The 19,130-nt window shown below is 42.7% G+C and overlaps 2 protein-coding genes across 2 annotated transcripts; one reads left to right on the top strand and one right to left on the bottom strand.

Moving 5' to 3' along the window:
- Positions 1–466: 466 nt before the first annotated feature.
- Positions 467–18,952, bottom strand: gpr39 (G protein-coupled receptor 39). The gene is made up of 2 exons (XM_047047058.1): positions 17,755–18,952; positions 467–992 (listed from the first exon to the last, which is right to left on the bottom strand). Exons 1-2 carry the CDS (start codon positions 18,530–18,532, stop codon positions 496–498), a joined length of 1,275 nt encoding a protein of 424 aa, XP_046903014.1. The 5' UTR covers positions 18,533–18,952; the 3' UTR covers positions 467–495.
- On the top strand, positions 12,594–14,536 carry LOC124484875 (type-2 ice-structuring protein-like). Its single transcript, XM_047045965.1, has one exon. It carries the CDS (start codon positions 12,655–12,657, stop codon positions 13,336–13,338), a length of 684 nt encoding a protein of 227 aa, XP_046901921.1. The 5' UTR covers positions 12,594–12,654; the 3' UTR covers positions 13,339–14,536.
- Positions 18,953–19,130: the final 178 nt, after the last annotated feature.

Raw genomic sequence — 19,130 nt, 5'->3', positions numbered from 1 at the left:
CGTGTTTTTTTTATTGTTTACATTTATGTTTGTTTAATGAAGAGATGAGTTGGCAACAAGTAGTTTGCAAGTTAACTACAGTTCTGTTGCCATGGGTATATTCCATTGATTCTGCAGCGTCTCCCACTGACCCCTTGAAATCTGAACTTCTGCATTGGAATGACGTTGTCAAAACTTGTACTGTCGGCTGACCCATGTCTTTATCCATCTGCATCTTTTCACTCACTGAAGTTCTCATGTCTAAACTTGGTATAAGGAATAAACTCATACAGTTATGAAATGTGTTGAATGAATGTCCAGTGGAACTTACTAAGGCATATTTATTTGCTCTCCACCAAAGTGTGGAATGTAAGTTTACAAAAGGACGATTTTTGTTTCAATGTGCAGAATAGTCCTTTTGCAGCAAATATGTAGGCTAAGGATTTAGAAAAACATCTTCCCAAATGGAGCCAATAAGCCTGTCTTGCATTTCAATAAATGTTAAAGTATTGCCAGTTAAATTTCAGTCTCCGAGGGCACGTTGTCTATCCGTGTAGAATAAGAAGATGACACGTCTGTCACGCACAGAGAATCCTCTGTGTATTTGGTGCTCGAGTCTGTCGGAACGAGGACAGTGTTTGGCGTTTCAGCCTTGAGCTGCTCCCGGCTCTGTGCGGAGCGCCTGGCCGCGCTGCGCCGCAAAGACATCAGAGGGCGCCGAGAGCGGGCCGAGAGCGTCTCCTGGGCCCGCACGGTGCGTTTGTTGACGTGCTCAATGGTGACGCGGCAGCGCAGCACCTGGAGGAATACATCTCGGAACTGGCGGGATGACAGGTTGTAGAGGAAGGGGTTGAGGACGGAGCTGAGGTAGAAGAAGGTGTCCGCCACGGGGTGCAGAGTCACGTAGCTGCGGAAGTAGGCCAGCGTCCATTGGGACTTGGGATACGCAGCCGCCATGAGGCGACGCACCTGGTTGGGCAACCAGGATATGGTCAGGGCCGCCACGATCAAACCTGAGAGACAGGAACGTAAGACAGGGTGGAGAGGTTGAGAGGTGGAAGAGAGAGATGAAGTGAAACAGGGAAAGAAACATTGAAAACAATTATGTGCTGCTGACAAAGTAATTTTTTGAGGGGAAAACAAAAAAACAGCGATCAGATATCTTGGCCAAGCCCCTGGATGGGGGGCACACGCATTAGCATGACGTGGGTTGTGTTTGTTCTATTGTCTTGACAACGCTCTTCTGATGTGAGTTGCTTCTGAGTATGTGGTGGGTTTAAGGACGAGGCCACCCCATCAGTCATCTGTAATGCTGCAGTCAGAGCCATTGTAACTACCCCTGCCTTAACATTTCCTATTTCATGTCATAAAACACAAAAACTGTTTTTACATTTCAAAAGGTTTAGTAATCCTCTTTCTAAACTGAGAGAGATAAAGGAGGTTAAAAGCCAGGAAACCAACCTTGACTAGCAGTTCCTCAGGGTCGAACTCAGTGATTGCAAATTATTTTCCAACCATTTACATTTATTTTGTATTCATATCTCTATCTACAATACGGTCCACTGATCTTTGAAAAGTGCAAAGTGAAACACTGGGATTCAAAGAGGAGAACCGAAATGAGTGTAGCGAGATTCTTCTTTTGTTCTTACCAACAGTGGAGCTGAGATGTACAAGAGGAGTAGTGAGAGTTGACAGCAGAAGTGGTCCATTAGAGGAACTCTCCAGAGGGTTATTATAACTGTTTCCACAGCACTGCTGCTCATTTTAGTGAATGTCAAAGGCAATGACAATGCTACTCCATGGTAAGAAGAGGTACAGGGCTGCATGTGTCTCCACAGTAGGCATCTCGCTGGTCTGTGCTGTAACTCTACAGTAGGCATCTCGCTGGTCTGTGCTGTAACTCTACAGTAGGCATCTCGCTGGTCTGTGCTGTAACTCTACAGTAGGCATCTCGCTGGTCTGTGCTGTGCCTCTACAGTAGGCATCTCGCTGGTCTGTGCTGTAACTCCACAGTAGGCATCTCGCTGGTCTGTGCTGTAACTCTACAGTAGGCATCTCGCTGGTCTGTGCTGTACCTCTACAGTAGGCATCTCGCTGGTCTGTGCTGCTTTATTAGTATTGGGTAGTATTGGGCTGGTTACCGTTTATGTGACTGGCATTTATAAATAAAAAACTTTCAAGAAAAACAAATACAGGTATGATGTATATATAAAGTTTTGGTTTTGGTTTGTTTTGTTTGTGAAGAAAGAAAACAGCCATACATTTGTTCAGGGCTGTAGACACGGTAGATGAAGATGTTAGGATGTTGACTGAGGACAGGACTCTATTAAACCCCAAACTAGCTCAAGGGAAGCAGCTGGTCAGTTTCTCCATTATGCTGTGTTTGGAGTCTATGTGGCTGAGAATAGGTTTTTAGGTGTCAGTTGAAGGACATTTTGTAACAAGAGATGACAAAGTACACACATCCTTCACTCAAGTAGATGTGTAACAAGAGATGACAAAGTACACAAATCCTTCACTCAAGTAGATGTGTAACAACAGTATAACAACAGGGTAATAACAGTATAATAAGTGTAATATAAGTTTAAAAACAACATAATAACTGTAGTAACAGTGTAACAGAGATAGGAAGTAAAACATTTACATACAGATTAAAACTAAAGTAACAAGTAGAAAAATACAGATATGTGTAAAAAATATAAGGAGTGAAAGTAAAGATAACATTTTCTAAAACTATCAAATATATACCATAAGAGGAGGATGAATGTATTTTGGGTTTACAACAATAACACTTTACTAATAACATTTAAGATACATTCAAGAAGTAGTCTGGGGTCCCCTGTTAATTTAGACCTTCAGATGCTAATTAGGAAAGTCTGGCTGTGCACCAGGTTCCTGGGGGAGTGGTCTCATGTGTGCCCCTGAAGCAGACAGACAAGGCGATATTCCAAGGACGTTAGCACCAGTACTAAAGAGTCATGCAGTTACGTAAATAAACAGTTCTTCCTCCAAAACTATACAATGATGTAATGTTTGCTGTGGGATTACATATACTATCAAGGGACAGTCAATAAAAATGTTGTGTTTCTGTTGCAATCCAGAGTTAAAGTCAGAAACTTTTAAGGATAAACAGTAATGTGGCACGAAGAATGGAAAAATTTACAAACTGATATCAGCTTGGTATTGTCTTTACAATTCATAAAGCTACAGTAGGCTATATCTAACATTTTATGTACACTTTTTTTTTGTGAATGCTGAAGAGTTGCACTAAACTCGGACAGAAATTATATTGATAAAGCCACCAAATACAGGTTTAAAATCAAGAAACAAACCAGGTTTGAAAATGTAAGAAGTAGAAAGTACAGATATTTGTGTCAAACACAGTGTAATAACAACATACTAACAGTGTAATAACAGTGTAACCACAGTGTAATCACTGTGTAATAACAACATACTAACAGTGTAATAATAGTGTAACAACAGTGCAGAGATGGCAAAGTACACCTCCTTCACTCACTGATACCAGAACAATCTACTTAAGTACAGTAATGAAGTATTCCATCATTTTAACTTTCTCATATCAGTTTGCATTGATTTCTCATTTGACTGCAGTCAAGGAAACGGAAACTGGAAGAAAGACACGCAGTCTCAAATCTGAAAACCCAAGATGCTGATGACTACACCACTACCCCCTCCAATATTTTATTCATCTCATACAGTACATGTCTCTAGACAATATACATGCCTAAAGGGGTAAACAGAAAAACAGACAGGGATAGAAGTCAAATGGAAACATCTCAACGAATATTCAACAGGAACACATGAATACCAAAGCTCTGAACGTTGTGTTCTGACTTCTCATCTGAGACAAGTTAGATGTTCTGTTTTCACTAACTAAAGCCATGAGGATTGGTGTCCGAATATCTGAAAATGTTAATTGAACACTGCGCCAAGCCTGTCAATAATCTCAATTATTCTTAGACACATTATTCTGATGACCATGTGTTTCTGGTTAATTGGCCGTCATGGATTGTTGGGATATTTGTGTTCCGTTATTATTTTTCACAAACTGTTGGCTTGAGTTCACAGCCTACTAAACCGTATCTTCCTAGTCCTCCCAAGTCTTTTTTATTCTCATTTAGGAGTCATGCTTATTATTATCCCAGTCTTGCAAAACATAGTTAAAACTGAAGGAAATGTAAGAGAAAAACGTAATTGCTTACGGAATCTTCTATCACTGACACATAAGGTTTATTTGTTCCCTGTGGAACAAAATACTTACTTTTATATTATTATATTTTTAGTCAAACTAACACAAACAGACAACACATACTTATGAAGTATAACCTGTACTATTTTCCTTCTTATCAATTAAGAAAGGGCTACAACTGAAATGCACCTTCCTGCCAAAGCAAATTCCTTGTCTGTGGTGAATGGCGAATAAATCCCTTTCTGATTCTGATGTGTGTAGGCCCTATGTGTGCAGCCTTTTAAGTATTTCAATAAATGTAGGTTACGTAACCTTAAGCCAAAATGACACGGGTCGCCCTGTTTTCCTTCTCCGTCAATGTTTTATGTCTCACCTCAACCGTGTTGCCACAAGCTGCCACAGTCACAGACCGTGCTTAGAAAGTGTCACATTAGCCAGTCTCTGGGCAGAGGCCAGTCCATTAGCCTAGCTGACGAGACAGTTAGCATTATCTGTATCAGAGGTCAACACATTACTGTGTTGATGGGGCGCAGCTACCTGCTAATCACTGATGGGGTCAGTGGCATTGGCAACATGGCTGGTCCCACTTTTACAATTTAATGTCATCGTTGTCGCGCCTGTCAAATGCTGACAAGGCTGCATTAACGTAGGAACCTACCCGAGGGTTAGACCTTGGTGGGGGAAAACCCCCCAAAACACAATCATTTTTTAAACATGACTCTGCTTTAAATATAAAAATGGCCCAAAGATGATGATTTACGTATGTCGTTGGACCTTTCTAAAACTCAGAACTCTGCTTATGGGCCTGAACACAAACCCACTGCAGTCCTTTTAAAACGTACACCACCAGCTGTACGTTAGGAGTTCAAAACTAGTTTCATCGATTCTCTTTTGACAGACGCTTCTATCCACATACTGTATTCTGAAACAACCCATACAAAAGAATGCGTGGGGATTTTATTCTTCCTCAACAAAGCTGGTTGTGAAGAGCGGAGAGAGGGTCCGTAGCAGCATGAATCCCGTAGCACTTTCCAGGTGTCGGCCGACAGCGCGGTCAAACCAGGCCTCGCGGTATAACACTGCTCAGAACACGACACCCCTTGCGACTAGCTGCGAGGGCGTTCCACGTGGGGCCTGGACGAGTTTTCAAAATACAAAGGTAGGAGGGCGGCCATAAAGAGGTGGCGAGAGGAGAGAAAAGGTAAAAAGAGAGTGGGGAAAAAGAAAGAGGTAGTACACAGAAGGAGGAGGGTCGGGAGAGAAACAGATACATACAAGAAGCAGAGCGGGAAGAACATAGATAATGGGAAGAGACAGCGGGGAAAGGAAAAGAGAGAGGCAAGGGTAAAAATAAGGAGGATGGGGAAAGAGGGATCAGCAAGAGAGAGAGAGAGAGAGAGAGAGAGAGAGTCCACAAAAATACTGTTTATTTTGAGGATGTCCTAGACATTATCTACAGGTCCACTAGGGGCTCTAGAGACAGAGCACAGGCTGTGAACACAGCCTCCATATCTCCCCAGGCGCACAGGCTGAGTGCCTGTGGTCTGCACAGGGGAAATCCCCTTCAGCTTCGTAGCACCATCAGCTCAACATGTTCCAGGGCTTCAATAAAAAAAATAACAGCGGGCAAAAAGAGCAAACAACAGGGGCTCGTTTGAACAGTTCAAATGCAGTGATGAATCTAAAGCAGATTCAGGACTATTAGGATTGTGCCTCATTTCAGGGTTCTTTAACTCATGTTTGTGTTCCCACAAACCAGACTGAGAGGATTTAGGGGTTTCTGCTACACCACATGGCAACAGAGGCTGCAAGCTAACTGTGGGCCTACATGTTAAAAACCTGTAATCCTTTTATGTCCAAAGGATTGTGCTTGTGGTTATCTTAAAGTAGATAGCTGATCCCTGAACATTTCTTCTCTCAACAGAACAGGATGCAATGACTGTGCCAGCTGTATACAGACAGTTCAACTTTGATAGACAGCATCCACACAGCATCTCCACAGCAAACAGTCAATCTAAATCAAAACCACATTAAGATGCAGCACTTTCCCTCTTCTGACAGTTTATTCTTGAAGATCGATGCCAATAACAGAGTCCAGTAAGCCTGCCAGATTGTCCTTAGTGCATGGGGCCTATCCCCTACACAACCTTAACTTGTACCCTTTGGTCAGGAAGCCGTGAAGATATTGCCAACTGTTTTTCTACTGGTCGGACGTTCCCAGAAGGACGATCGATCGCTGAGTTTGGTTCCGGCCGTCCTGTGATTTCCTTGCTCCCAGAGTGGCCAGCCATCTGGAAAATTGTCAGTGGCCCATCATGTATTGATGACTGTTATATATCTTTAGGAGTACAATAATGGAATCTAATATCAGCTCCCACTCTGTCAAAATGACATTGAGACCTGTCATGATCTTGTTGTGTTTTACTTTTAGATTTTTTGGGTGAAATGTTTGTCCAGATTTGCCACCAGAACAACAGCACAGCTGGTCTCTGCAATTCCGTGTGTGTACAGTCCACTGTGCTGTAGTATCACACACAAATACACACATGCACGACAATACACACACTGCTTGACAAGGACATTGAGTTTGTCTCCCTGTTTGTACATGTTCATGTTTGTGGGCTTCCGGGAGGGAGAAGAGTGGTGTTTGGGTTGCAAATGGAGCTGAAGCCATGCTGAAGGATTGTTTTACACTTTCCTTCACTTCACAGACTAACAATGTAGAGTTGGTGTGGGTACTAAAACATGGAAGAGGATATTGAGATCATTCTCAATGTGTTGTTCTATATTGTCTTCAATATTACTGGCCCTTATTCAGCTTTTTTCTGGTTAACTCTTCTGTCTCATTGCACATGAAATGACAGTCTGTCTGAATTGCCCGTGTTCCCATGCCTCACACTTCCAAGTACTATACATCCCACACATACACACTACAGAGTGAACTTAAATAATGACTTAATGAAAAAAAAATCAAGGTACTAATTAGAAAGCAATTAAACCTGATTATTCATCCAATTAATTCCCTGTGTTGGAGTCTCTCTGAAACTCTTCGATTTGTTCCATGAGGGCTATGAAAACAAGGACATTATGAGTTTGAAATGACTTTGGATTATGAATTTGGAAAGCAATTTGTAGTTTCTACCATGTCTAATAATTATATATTGGGCACAATATCTTAGAAGAAATCAGAAACGGACAAAACTTTCTTCCACAGTCTCAAACGCTGCAACATGTAAAGGCACTGTTGTGTGGAGCTTGTAAAGAAACACAAACATACAGGAAACTACAAATAATAGAAACTTTCTTGCAGATTTTCAAAAACCATGCACAAGTTTCTTTGACTTTCTGTAAAATGCCTTGAATAAAGCCTCAAGAAGGAATCAACACTTTCTCTGCAGAACTGTTAATAAATCTTAAGTTTATCTCAGTGTATATGGGCATTTAGAAAAATTATCACACTAAAAGACTGATTCCCCCACACAGCAAATGGAATTAGAAGCGACGATTCATAATGTGAAGATGCAATCCAACCAGTGTGAGTGCAAATTAATTTGCTCGCTATTAGAAATTCCTCCATCGTTAAACCACTCGAGCAACTTCATTCATTAAGAGGCACATATTATTCATTTCAGGCTAATGTATTCTCTCAAGCACTTTTCCCCTGAAAAAATAGTTGTTTATTTAGATATATCATGACTTGCCCCCAGTCCTGTGTCTTAGCTTACTCAGTAGTACTGAACAGGGTGACTGGGGCAGACAAACCACCAACATTTCTGATTTACAATGAATGAATAACAAATTAATGATGAATTAATCAATCAAGTTTTTTCTCTACAATTTAGACATCAAACGGTACTTTTGCAGACATGATGTACATATGACGGATGTCCCCAAAAAATACTAATGTAGAATCACTGCTCAATCACAGGAACGTAAGCGGTTACACTTTGATGAGCTGAAAGAAACGGAGATGTTCAGGGTCTTTTAATCCACCATTTTAGGTTGAACTGCTCCTTGTCCTCAAGGTCAGGTTGTAGATGATAATATTCCATAAATTCAGCAGCGCTGTGCAAAGTTCTGAGAGCTAACAGTAGCCTATCTATGTCATGGGCCACCAATCACGACCACTGACAGGACAGTGACACAAACTATAATAGCACACCTCCAAACAGAGTAGGCCAGGGCTCTCTATTAATCACACTAATGCCAAGAAAGGATTTCAGGCTATGTCTTCCATTGGTTTTAGCTTGATTAAAAAGGGAGGTCTATAACAATGCTTTATGGACAGAATGACTGGAACGCCATTGGCCAGAGCCAAACTCAGAATGCTTCCTTTGCTCCTGCTTCCTCCATTCATCTTCCCTGCATGACCCCCGTTGCTCCTTCAGGCTTTTTACAGCAGAGCAGCAATTAGAGAATGGACTGATTCCTATTTCCAGGTCATTTCCTGCCCTGAGGGCCCCTCGGTGGGCGAGCGAGGTGGAGAAAGAGAGTTAAGAAAAAAAGTTTTAGGAACACGGAGGTGGGTCAGTTTACCTTTAATCCTTCTCACTCCGTCGTTGTTGTGGTGGGGGGAGGTGGGACTTCAGTTGCCGTTGTAGGCTGAAGAAAATTATTTTGGGGGGGGGTCATAATCCTTGACTATCAATCAGTTACTATGTTATTCATTCTTGTACTGCAGTAACCTACTATTTGCACTGGACTGTCTGCTTGTGCAACAAAGTGTACACACTGACCTCTACTAAGAGCTTCATGTGTGCTCCTGCTTCATGATGCAGTTAATTAGTGGTTTACAAAGACGATGTTACTGCGTGCATGAGCGAACTCCACCATCTGCTCTCTACAATGATCGTGTTTCTGTGTACTGTAGCGAGGGACGCATCCATGTCCTTCCCTCTTTGGTACTGCAATGCTGTGGGTCGTTCTTTAAACTGGTCTGGAAGGACAAAGACTGTCTTATAAAGGCCTTCGGGTCAAAAGATCCTCTGTTTTGACCCACAGGGACACAAGGGAACATGCATTGGGAATGGCTCTGAATCGTCCTAGAGGAAAACAGTGATGAAAGGAAAATAAACTTTCAGAAGTCCTTCTGAAGAGAATATTCCTGTTCCCTTTAACCCCAAGAGCAATCCAAAGTCAGGAATCAAGAAAACAAAGTTCTTGTTTGTTTTTAATTGACTTACAACTCTTTGAAACACATTTATTTTCCAACCCAAGGGACTGTAAATAAGGTGGGCTAAATTAAGGGTATAAATGCACTGTTTGCATGTCACTAGGGCTAAAGATGTCTGCATGAGCTCAATTCAAAACCATCTCATTTTACTCTGAAGCTTTTGCCATGGCATTGTACTTTTTCAGTAATGATCCTCAAGATGGGGAAACAACTCATGAAGGATATTTGTTATATATAAGCCAGGAGAGTGTCTTCAAATATTAAACACATTTATAGAAATATGGATTTGTTTCCCTACTACCATAGTGACCATTGTAGAGACTCAAGGGACCCAAATGTCCGAGTACAAGTACAGCTGCTTCGATAGCTCAACACGGACTACAAGTTAGATCGTGCGTGGGGATATTGATTCCAATATTGATTGCAGCACACAATGGTTGCATTATTGTCTGGGGATTAGGAAGGCTTCAAATGTACCATACTGTACAAATGTAGTGAAGGTGACACCACCAGTGCAGCCTTGTCTGTCACTTCTCCCTCCTCCCCCTCATGACCATTCGCTGTATTGTCTCCTGTGTGACTAGGCAAGTGGAGCTGTCACTTGTGGTAAAGCTTGCCGATAGCAACGCTCAGAAAAGGCACAGCTCTCTGAAGCGCGTCGTTAAACTATGCAGCTGTCGTTCTCAGAGAGAGCGAGAAAGACAGAGAGCGAAAGGGAGAGAGACATAAAGACAGACAGAGGGAGAAAGGGATAGAGACAGAGAGAGAAAGGGAGAGATGGAACGAGGAAGGAGTGTGTCAAGGAGGGATGAGAGGAGAGGGGGTCTTAATCGACCTGCCCAGAGGGAGTCATACATCTCCAGTCACAAATCCTCCCTGAGGTTTATTTTACTCACCAGCCAGCAAGTAAAATGGTTTATAACGGCCAACCAACAGAGAGGGAAGGCAGAGTTTACGGTTGCACACAATAAATAAGCCATATCGATCCAAAGGACGGAGGTTTGAGAGCAGTGTCGCTGAATATAAGGTTGTCACCATGTTTGTGAGATATGCCAACCTCCTGGCTGACTGGATAAAGAAACCAGTGGAGAGGAACCGTTAAGGATTAGGGGCGCAGCGATTCGGATCTCTAAACAACCATTGATTAAGAATGGGTTTGAAGGATATAGGGTTTAAAGATGGATACACTCAATGGATCATATTTCACGAGGAGGTTGGCTGACGTGTGTTGAGCTGCACCATTGGGCTGATGAAAAGACAACATCGTAAAACATCTCGGGTCATACCATCTTTACAATGTCCAGTTGCAAGTGTTGACTGAAACTCTGGATCAACACTGGATCAAGAAAGGAAGACAAGAGTTAAGACACCATGGACTGTGATGTGACGACTTTACAAACTCAACTGTTTGGTGTTTTGTAGGCTACAGCACTGTGCTTTGATTCCATGAAAACAAGCAAGTTCGACGCCGGGCGCACTTTGCAGAATAACAGAAAGAGTACAGGCACAGTCCCAGATGACAAATGAAGGAAGCACATTTCTCATTCAATGTCAGTTCAGGGCCAACAGCGCTTACGGCTGAGTCATGGTGCGATAGATCGACTCAAAGTTTACTCGCTCGACTAGTGGGCGAAAAAAGGTGTGTCAAGTAAGAAGAAAATTCATATTCATTTTGCAAACGCTCGCCCTCCGTGACAGAGAAAAATATCTAAAGCAATTAACCTTCTCTGCCAGCACTGACGTGTGGATAACTCAACGAGTTAGTACACTGTTTTTAATTACTCGCCAAAGTCACAGAGTGCGCCAAGATTAAAAGTTCTTTCTAGGTGAACTGACACACTGATGGGGCAAGGATTCTTTATTCAGAAGAAGGCCTAATGACAGCGGTGATTAGCACAGAATAGGAGAGTGATCAAGCAAAGCTCTTGATACACTAATATAGACAACAATGAACTGCTTTCTAAAAACTATTTTATTAAACTCTTTGAAGGCTGGGCCAACAAATAAACACAAGGAAACTGTACCTCCATGAATAATCTAATCTGCCAATTTAAGAACACTTAAATCCTGGTTCCTTGTTAGGCCTATCTTTTGATGACTTGACCGGCCACTTCCTAATCCGCTGCGGCTGCAGTCTGCCACTCAGTGTTGAAGAAGTTATGAATTTTAGAGCAGCAGAAGCGGATATGATAATGTTATGATGCTTACAAGAGGACGACAGGTGAAGTGTATAGATTAAAAAAGAAAGAGGCAATACTTTTTTTCCTGCCATACAGCAGTTTGTTGTATTCCAAATTAAACATATTGCTTAGTCGGACATAATCTGCCAGTCGAAATGAGTGTCCTCATAAATTGTTAAACTCTAAACTCTAAGTATGAAAATAGTCAGTGATTGTTATGAGCGAGAGAGGGTATAAGGTTCAGGCGTCATGGAATGTGTCTTATTATATGCACATTAGATCATTTTACATATTGCATATGGAAAAATTTCTCATGAATGAAATATGTTTACAATATATACACAGTATAATAGCAAATACTGTAGAAACATGTCGCAAGACTACCAGTCAATCACACAGAGGATAATGTTGCCAGTGATACAGAATAATGGCATGTTAGAGTTCATTGCCACCTTCTGGTTAAAAACAAGACCTACTAATTTGCTAAGTTGTCAAAGAAAGTGAAACGAGTATCACTTCCCCAGTCAAAAATAAATTTGTGATAATAATAAAGGTTGTTAATGTGGCAAATGCAAAGCTAGTCCATTCCAATACAACTTTGGTCACACGGAACACGATTGAGGTTAAATTATCCTTCGAAATATATGCTCTAAATTTTGTTTATAGGATAGGTCATCCTTTGCATCAAACCCTTTCCTTACAGGGGCATTTGCATGTTGTAAATTACTAGCCTACATTTGTTAGTCAACCAAGTCTGTGATTTATTACCCTTTCTAAAATCTGGCAGGAGCCTGTCAACGGTTAGTGAATAGTAAACCCCATTGTCAATAGTACCCAGTTTAGACAATAGTGGTTCTTTGAAAAACCATGGTGATATTGATTAGCCTACCTGATCTTTTTGTTCTTATATTCAAACTTTTCTCTGATACTTTTGCAAATAAAGACTCTACTCTCAAGTCTTTAACTTTGCTTTTTGATGGCTGACATTGAATTTTGCATGATTGGAGACATTTGTTTAGGAGACTGAGGGTGGATTTGAGTGACGAGACTAACCCATAACAAGAGGTCACAGCCTGTGGACACAGCCGTTTCTCTCCCGACACCGAGCCAGGATGCAGGGGAAGAGTCGCTCCGTGGACCTCCTCGTTCTCCTTCTCTGTGGAGCAACATTAACGTCTGCTCTGGTCAGGGAGACATTCGAGATTGACACGACCATGAACTGTTCAGATGCTGAGAAATACTGCAGACAATACTTTGACGGCATGGCTTACGTTCACGAAATTCTGGATGACGGTTGGGGTTTGGCGTGGTTGGTTGGCTTTAGGTCAGACAACATGTTGACTTCCTGGACAATGTGTCACTCTGGACTGGTCTCTGGGAACTGTACTACCGTAGGGAATACAACCGTGTTGTGTGAAAGTCACCGGACCGTCTACTGCCATGAAAACATGCGAGAGATCATCCTGGTCGACTCTCCGATGACCTTTGATGAGGCCGTAGCTTATTGCAGGAACGAATACACCGACATGCTCAGCATTCGCTCCTTAAAAGAACATACCATTGCCCTCAGGAAGATGCGCGATGCCAAAGTGAAGAACGCGTGGATTGGACTGCGTTTCGTAGGGGAATGGTGGATGTGGCTGAACGGCGACCCTCTTGAATATGTGACGTGGAAGAATGAAGAGCTGTCCACATGTCCTGCTGAGAAAGACAACTGCGGGATCCTTTTGGAATCCGAAGTTTGGGACTCCAGTCCATGTGATCTCAATGAGAGTTTTCTCTGTTACAATGAGTGACCTGTGTAACGTGTCATAAACCTGCAAACTTTCAGCACATAAAAGTAGGCTCTATAGTGAGAGAGAATAATAGTTTGTGTTTGGGGTGATTTCTAATGTACATTTAGATCTGTGAACCTTTTGTATTGAATTCCATAAATGATTTGGCTGTAACCTATCAGGCTAATAATTGATGTTCTGATATAATAATTTAGCACATTAAATGTGGCCTAAATCAGTTCCCGCATCAACTGCTGACTTGATTAACTCTCGGTGACTGGTCATTAGTTCCGTTTATTTCAAGATCATTATTTCATGAGTAGAACCTGACTAGTATTCACATAGCCCCCTCCATCATCACCGACATCTTCCATCGACATTTTCTTCAACACCGGTCAACAGCATATGTAAATAACCCCATAGAAGGATTATTATTTTGGGTTGAAAGCCTGCTTTGCATTTGCCTTATTGATCTTTGATGTGTGCCTAATTTATAATGTATTGTTTGAAGAATTGAGGTTTTATGCCACCTTCTCGCTTACAGATAATTTGGACTTTTATTTTGACAAGGTAAAAGGTATCGCAGATTTGGTTAGCCTATGTATTTAATATGAATTTGTCAGGACGGCTAGATTGTGTTACGGACGGATGCACATGCATACATTTCTAAAGTTTAATGGTTTAATGGACCCGTATGAGGTTAAAGCTCTTACGGAGGTGATAGTTTGCCAGTTTATGCAATGTACTTCTATGCAATGGAAGAAAATAAAAGAGTAATTCACCAGCAGTAAGTTTCATGCCACTATACATATGGGGATCCGTTACAGCATAGGTAACAGCATCGAACGTGTTTTGATTCCCGCTGGCTGAGTTTATGACACGACAAAAGAGCCGTACATCACTTTCTCCTCACGCTGTGCTCTGCCCCTCTGTAACCAGTGGGGCACAATGACGAGGACTAATGGATGAAACCCCATTTCACGGCATCGCTGTTTTGCACCCTGTGTTCGCTCCCCGCTGTCCGCGCTCCTTGGTCGCAGACGGTGGGGGAGGTCGTCTGAGCACACACACTCAATCTGACACGCAGCACATCCAATTTTGAAGGCGTAATTATGAGACGGTTGAAGATGTATGGGGCGTGGTGTAATTGAATCAAGACCATGAACAAGCCGTCTTTCCTGCGATGGGATGAGCTCTGCTCGGGGGTAATAAGTTATGAGTTGAGGTGTATGTTGATGATTAACCAATGTTATTTTGTTTCAGATAGGCCTACAGTAACAGCTGCGAAGTCATATGTTTCGTTGTTCTGATTAATGCTGCATGTCCATCTGTCTGTTTGGTTATTCCACAATGCACATGCATTTACATTTATGCATTTAGCAGACGCTTTTATCCAAAGTGACTTCCAAGAGATAGCTTTACAAAAGAGCATAGGTCACTGATCATAAAAACGAGGTAGTCCCAAACATTGCAAGCAGCCAAAACATGAAGCATACATAGTGAAAAGTTAAACAAGTGCCAAAGGGAAGACCCATAAGTGCATGCAGTTATACAAGTTACAAATTAAAACAACAGGAACCCCAAAAAGTGAAAGACTGTACCTGTAGAAGAACAATCAACAGTAAAATATTTCACCGGGAGTATAAGAGTTCGACTTTATCATCAAAGCCACAGCATTTAGTTAAACCACGTTTCCCCATTTATTGCCTGCTGTGCAACAAATTGCCCCTCTGGGATAATAAAGATGACCTTGACCTTGATTCAAGCAACATTTAAGTTCTATTATTATACTCTCATATTAATAACGTATTAAGGTTTACATAACAGCAACTCAAGGTTGAGGACCTCCTGAACAACTGTAAACCAGTGCCTCTTTAGAGGCAGGCGACCATACGTTTAGGTACAGTATCCTTTGCTGTAAAACACTCCAGTTAGTTGGTCTTTCCCATTTACCATAAAAACATCAACTGTGAATGTTTTGTTGATGCATGTTTTGTTCTCTGTTCAATGTAGCCTATGTCACGTTGCCGCATCGACAAGACTAAGACTCAAATTGGCTTGATTCCCGTTGTCACTGCCTTGCTTACGAAAATTGAGCCTTTATCCTTTCTCCATTACACTACTAGGCATTAGGTAAATAACAGTGATTTGTTCAGGAGACAGAGAGGCAAGAGGAAACTGTAGGACAGGGTGTCGTTGTATCTGAACCTAGAAGCTGAGCTTGTTTATTCAGCGTGACCTAAATCACTTCACCGTCATGATGTCGCCCAACTGGAATCCCATCCTGCTGTTCATCATCACCCCATTGAAGCTCCCTGATGCTTCCAGCCGGTTGTTAAAGCAGTTCCTTAAAGCACTTTCCATTGAACTTAGGCAGGTGCATCACCCAAATCTTGGCATACATTTTAAAATCTTTAAACACTTTGCAACGAAGCAACTGAATGCATCTGCCGAGCACAGAAAACAAATGGGTATAATTACGTGGAATGGTTTGTGAAGTGCCCCCTGCCTCCCCTGTGAGTGGAAGCAGGCCGGGCGGGCGCTAGAATCAATACCTTGCAATCATTTCAAGCACTGCTCTCAGAGACCCCTTCCCTACGATGGATAAGGGGTCTTGGAACAGATACTAGGACACCTCCCAAAGAGATGATCATTATCTCAGAGACAGGGCTGGATCTGAACTGAGGGTGTGAAACCTTCAGATTTACCAAACAACAGGATGGAATATGAATCTGCGGAGGACTGTTACTGTATATTCTGTGTTGGATGACTCGTCGTGCTGTGCTTTGTGCGTCAGTTTAGACTGTCGTTGTCATGGCATCGTAGTTATGGTATGTTTGCTGTGTGGTGGCTAATCGGCAGATACAGTGTAGGCAGTCATCTAGGAGTAAACAAAAATATCAACACTTCAAAATGCAAAGCAGATGAGGGACGTTGCCCAGACTTCAAGCATTCATATTCTCATGCATAGTTCAGGTGGATATCCAATAAGAAGCTGACAGGAGTGATAAAGTGTCTCTCTGTATTATCCAGAGTTCAAAATGTGAGGAAATCTGCCCATTTGAATTTTGATAGCTTAGCAAATCCCTAGAGGGAGAGTGGAAATCTATCATACTTTTGGACTGTAAATTAAACCATATCCAAATGCATTTCTGTTTATCCTTCCATTTTTGGTTGCTGCTTGGGTAATTTATCAGTGCTGAAACTCTTCTGTTTTCCAGGAGAACAGCTATGTTTTGTGCATATTGATAGCGCACAGCAGAGTTATGAAAGACTTGCAGGACATTTTGACAAATGTCTGCTTTAAATATACTTTCTATTAAATAGCACAACTTCGAGCGGTATTAAACAGAAAACAAAGGATTTTTCCCTATGTACTGGTAATAGAACTGTAAGTCCTTCATACACAAAACTACTTCAGTTGAAAGGGGAAACTTCGGAACAGATTTATGAAATCTCTTCGGTTTCAAGTAGAACCATTTCATTGGACGAAAGTAAAAACGATTTTATCGATAAAAGGTGTGGTACTGGTGCTAAAGTCGAAACAAATACTTTTTAAGAGGTTCTTAGACGGACCCTAAAAAACCTGGAAACAGTTCTCCCCCAACTACACCCTGTAGAGTACCATGACAACCACACCCTGTAGAGTACCATGACAACCACACCCTGTAGAGTACCATGACAACCACACCCTGTAGAGTACCATGAAAACCACACCCTGTAGAGTACCATGACAACCACACCCTGTAGAGTACCATGACAACCACACCCTGTAGAGTACCATAAAAACCACACCCTGTAGAGTACCATGAGGCAATCCAGTGAGGAAAATAAATATGAGTGGCTGTCTTGTAAGTACTGTGGAGACATTCTATGAACACATGTTGAAGGGCACTTCATATAAACAGTGTGTGCATGTGTGTATCAAATCAATCACTTGGGTTGTTATAACATTTACAAAACAACTGTGACAACAAGTGTGACTTGTGTCTTGTGCAGCATTGCTGAGTACACAGGAGGAGACAGATGCTTCAACAAAATCACTGACAAAAAGCACTACACTATAACAGAACCTGTTGTGTAGCTTCCACACACACACACACATATACACACACAGACAAACACCCAGATTTGTTTTACTATTGAGGACTGATTCAAATTCAAAATTGTGTTATCCCTAACCCCTAACCGTAACCTTTAATGGAATTCTAAACCCAATCGAAAACCCCTGAGAAAAAGCACTTGAAATTGTAGGGCCCCAAAAAGGTTTTCTTTAGTTTACCATCCTCTCAAGGGTAGTTAAACCAGACCACACACACACTAACCAATGTCAACACCACCAGCCATATAAAACTCAAAAGGTGTGTGTGTCGGCTCGTGTGTTAAACAACACAACCCCTACTCCTATCAGTGAGTGCTAGTCAGTGGATAACGTACCTAGAAACAGGATGGTCTGCTTTCGAGCCATCTTGACCCTGGTGCTCTCCTGCTTGGACGAGCCCTCCTCTCCGTTGACCCCTGACGTGTTCATGGGCCTCCTGAGCACCAGGATCATGGCCCTGCACATGACCCCAACTCCCACCAGCACCACCACGTACACCAGGAACGCGGCGAAGATGCTGCCCCTGTACATCACCCACTGCTCCCTCAGGTTGGTGCAGAACGTCAGGTTTTGGACCGGCATCCTGGCCTGCGTGGGGATGTGGCCCTCCGTTCCCGTGGCGACCAGCAGCGGCAAGGCGACGATGACGGAGGTGACCCAGGCGAAGGCGATGAGGTACTGTGTCCTCCGGCCGGTCAGGGCCTTGAAGCGGAAGGGGTGGCACACGGCCACGTAGCGCTCGAAGCTCAGCGTGGCCACGTTCAAGATGGTGGCGTAGCTGCAGGCCTCAAACAGGAAGTTGTAGATTTTACATGAAGCGTCCCCCGAGGCGGAGCTGAAGGGGAACCAGATGGCGCTGTAGAGTTCCACAGGCATTCCGATGATGAGGACCAGCAGGTCGGAGCAGGCCAGGCTCACCATGTGGTCTGTCACGTTCTTCTGCAGGTAGCCGTTTCTCTGCAACACCTGTGTCACCCAGATGGTGACTCCATTTCCCACAATGCCCGTCACCAGGATGAAGCTGTAGAGGAAAGTGAGGAAGACTTTGACGGGATAGTTGGGCTCGAGTTCCGTCCAGTCTTTCTCTTCCACAATCTCGGTCTCTACATCCATAGTGAGGAGATTGTGTTCAAAAGTGTTTAAATTGATTTTCCCCTGCCTTATCAGTTCACCCGGGTGCAGACTTTGTTATTGAGCCAACATGAACTCCAAAGATCACAGAAGAGGCGTTTTTGTAATCAAATTACAAATTTCAGTAGTTCGCTCTACTCAAAATCCCAGATCCGTAGGCAGCTCAAGCCAGTTAAGAGCACCGACACTTCCTCCACACCCATCGGCCACACAGATAACCCACATCGAGAAGTAGATTAGGATCCAGTTTGCTGTGTGAGAACATTGGTTCTTGGTTTCAGCCTCCTCTCACAGACGTGTTGGTGTGGAGCGGCTGGAGGGACAGTAGGTTGGGCCGACTCTTCCTCTTGCAAATTTTGGGTTTAAGGTAAACTCACACTCACTGTGTGTCTGAGCCATGCGTCATGAACCTGACAGACTGCCCTGATTCCTCCTCCCATTAACAAGGAGAGGCCAGTTAAACATTAATCTTCAGAGCTGAGAGAGAGGGAGAGAAAGAGAGAGGTGGAAGATAGAGAGAGGAGAGATATGGAGAGAAAGAGAGAGGGGGAATAGAGTGAGGAGTGATAGGGAGAGATAC

This window comes from Hypomesus transpacificus, chromosome 23 (genome assembly GCF_021917145.1).
Source record: "Hypomesus transpacificus isolate Combined female chromosome 23, fHypTra1, whole genome shotgun sequence".
NCBI lineage: Eukaryota > Metazoa > Chordata > Actinopteri > Osmeriformes > Osmeridae > Hypomesus > Hypomesus transpacificus.
This window is presented reverse-complemented; position numbering and strand designations above follow the sequence as displayed.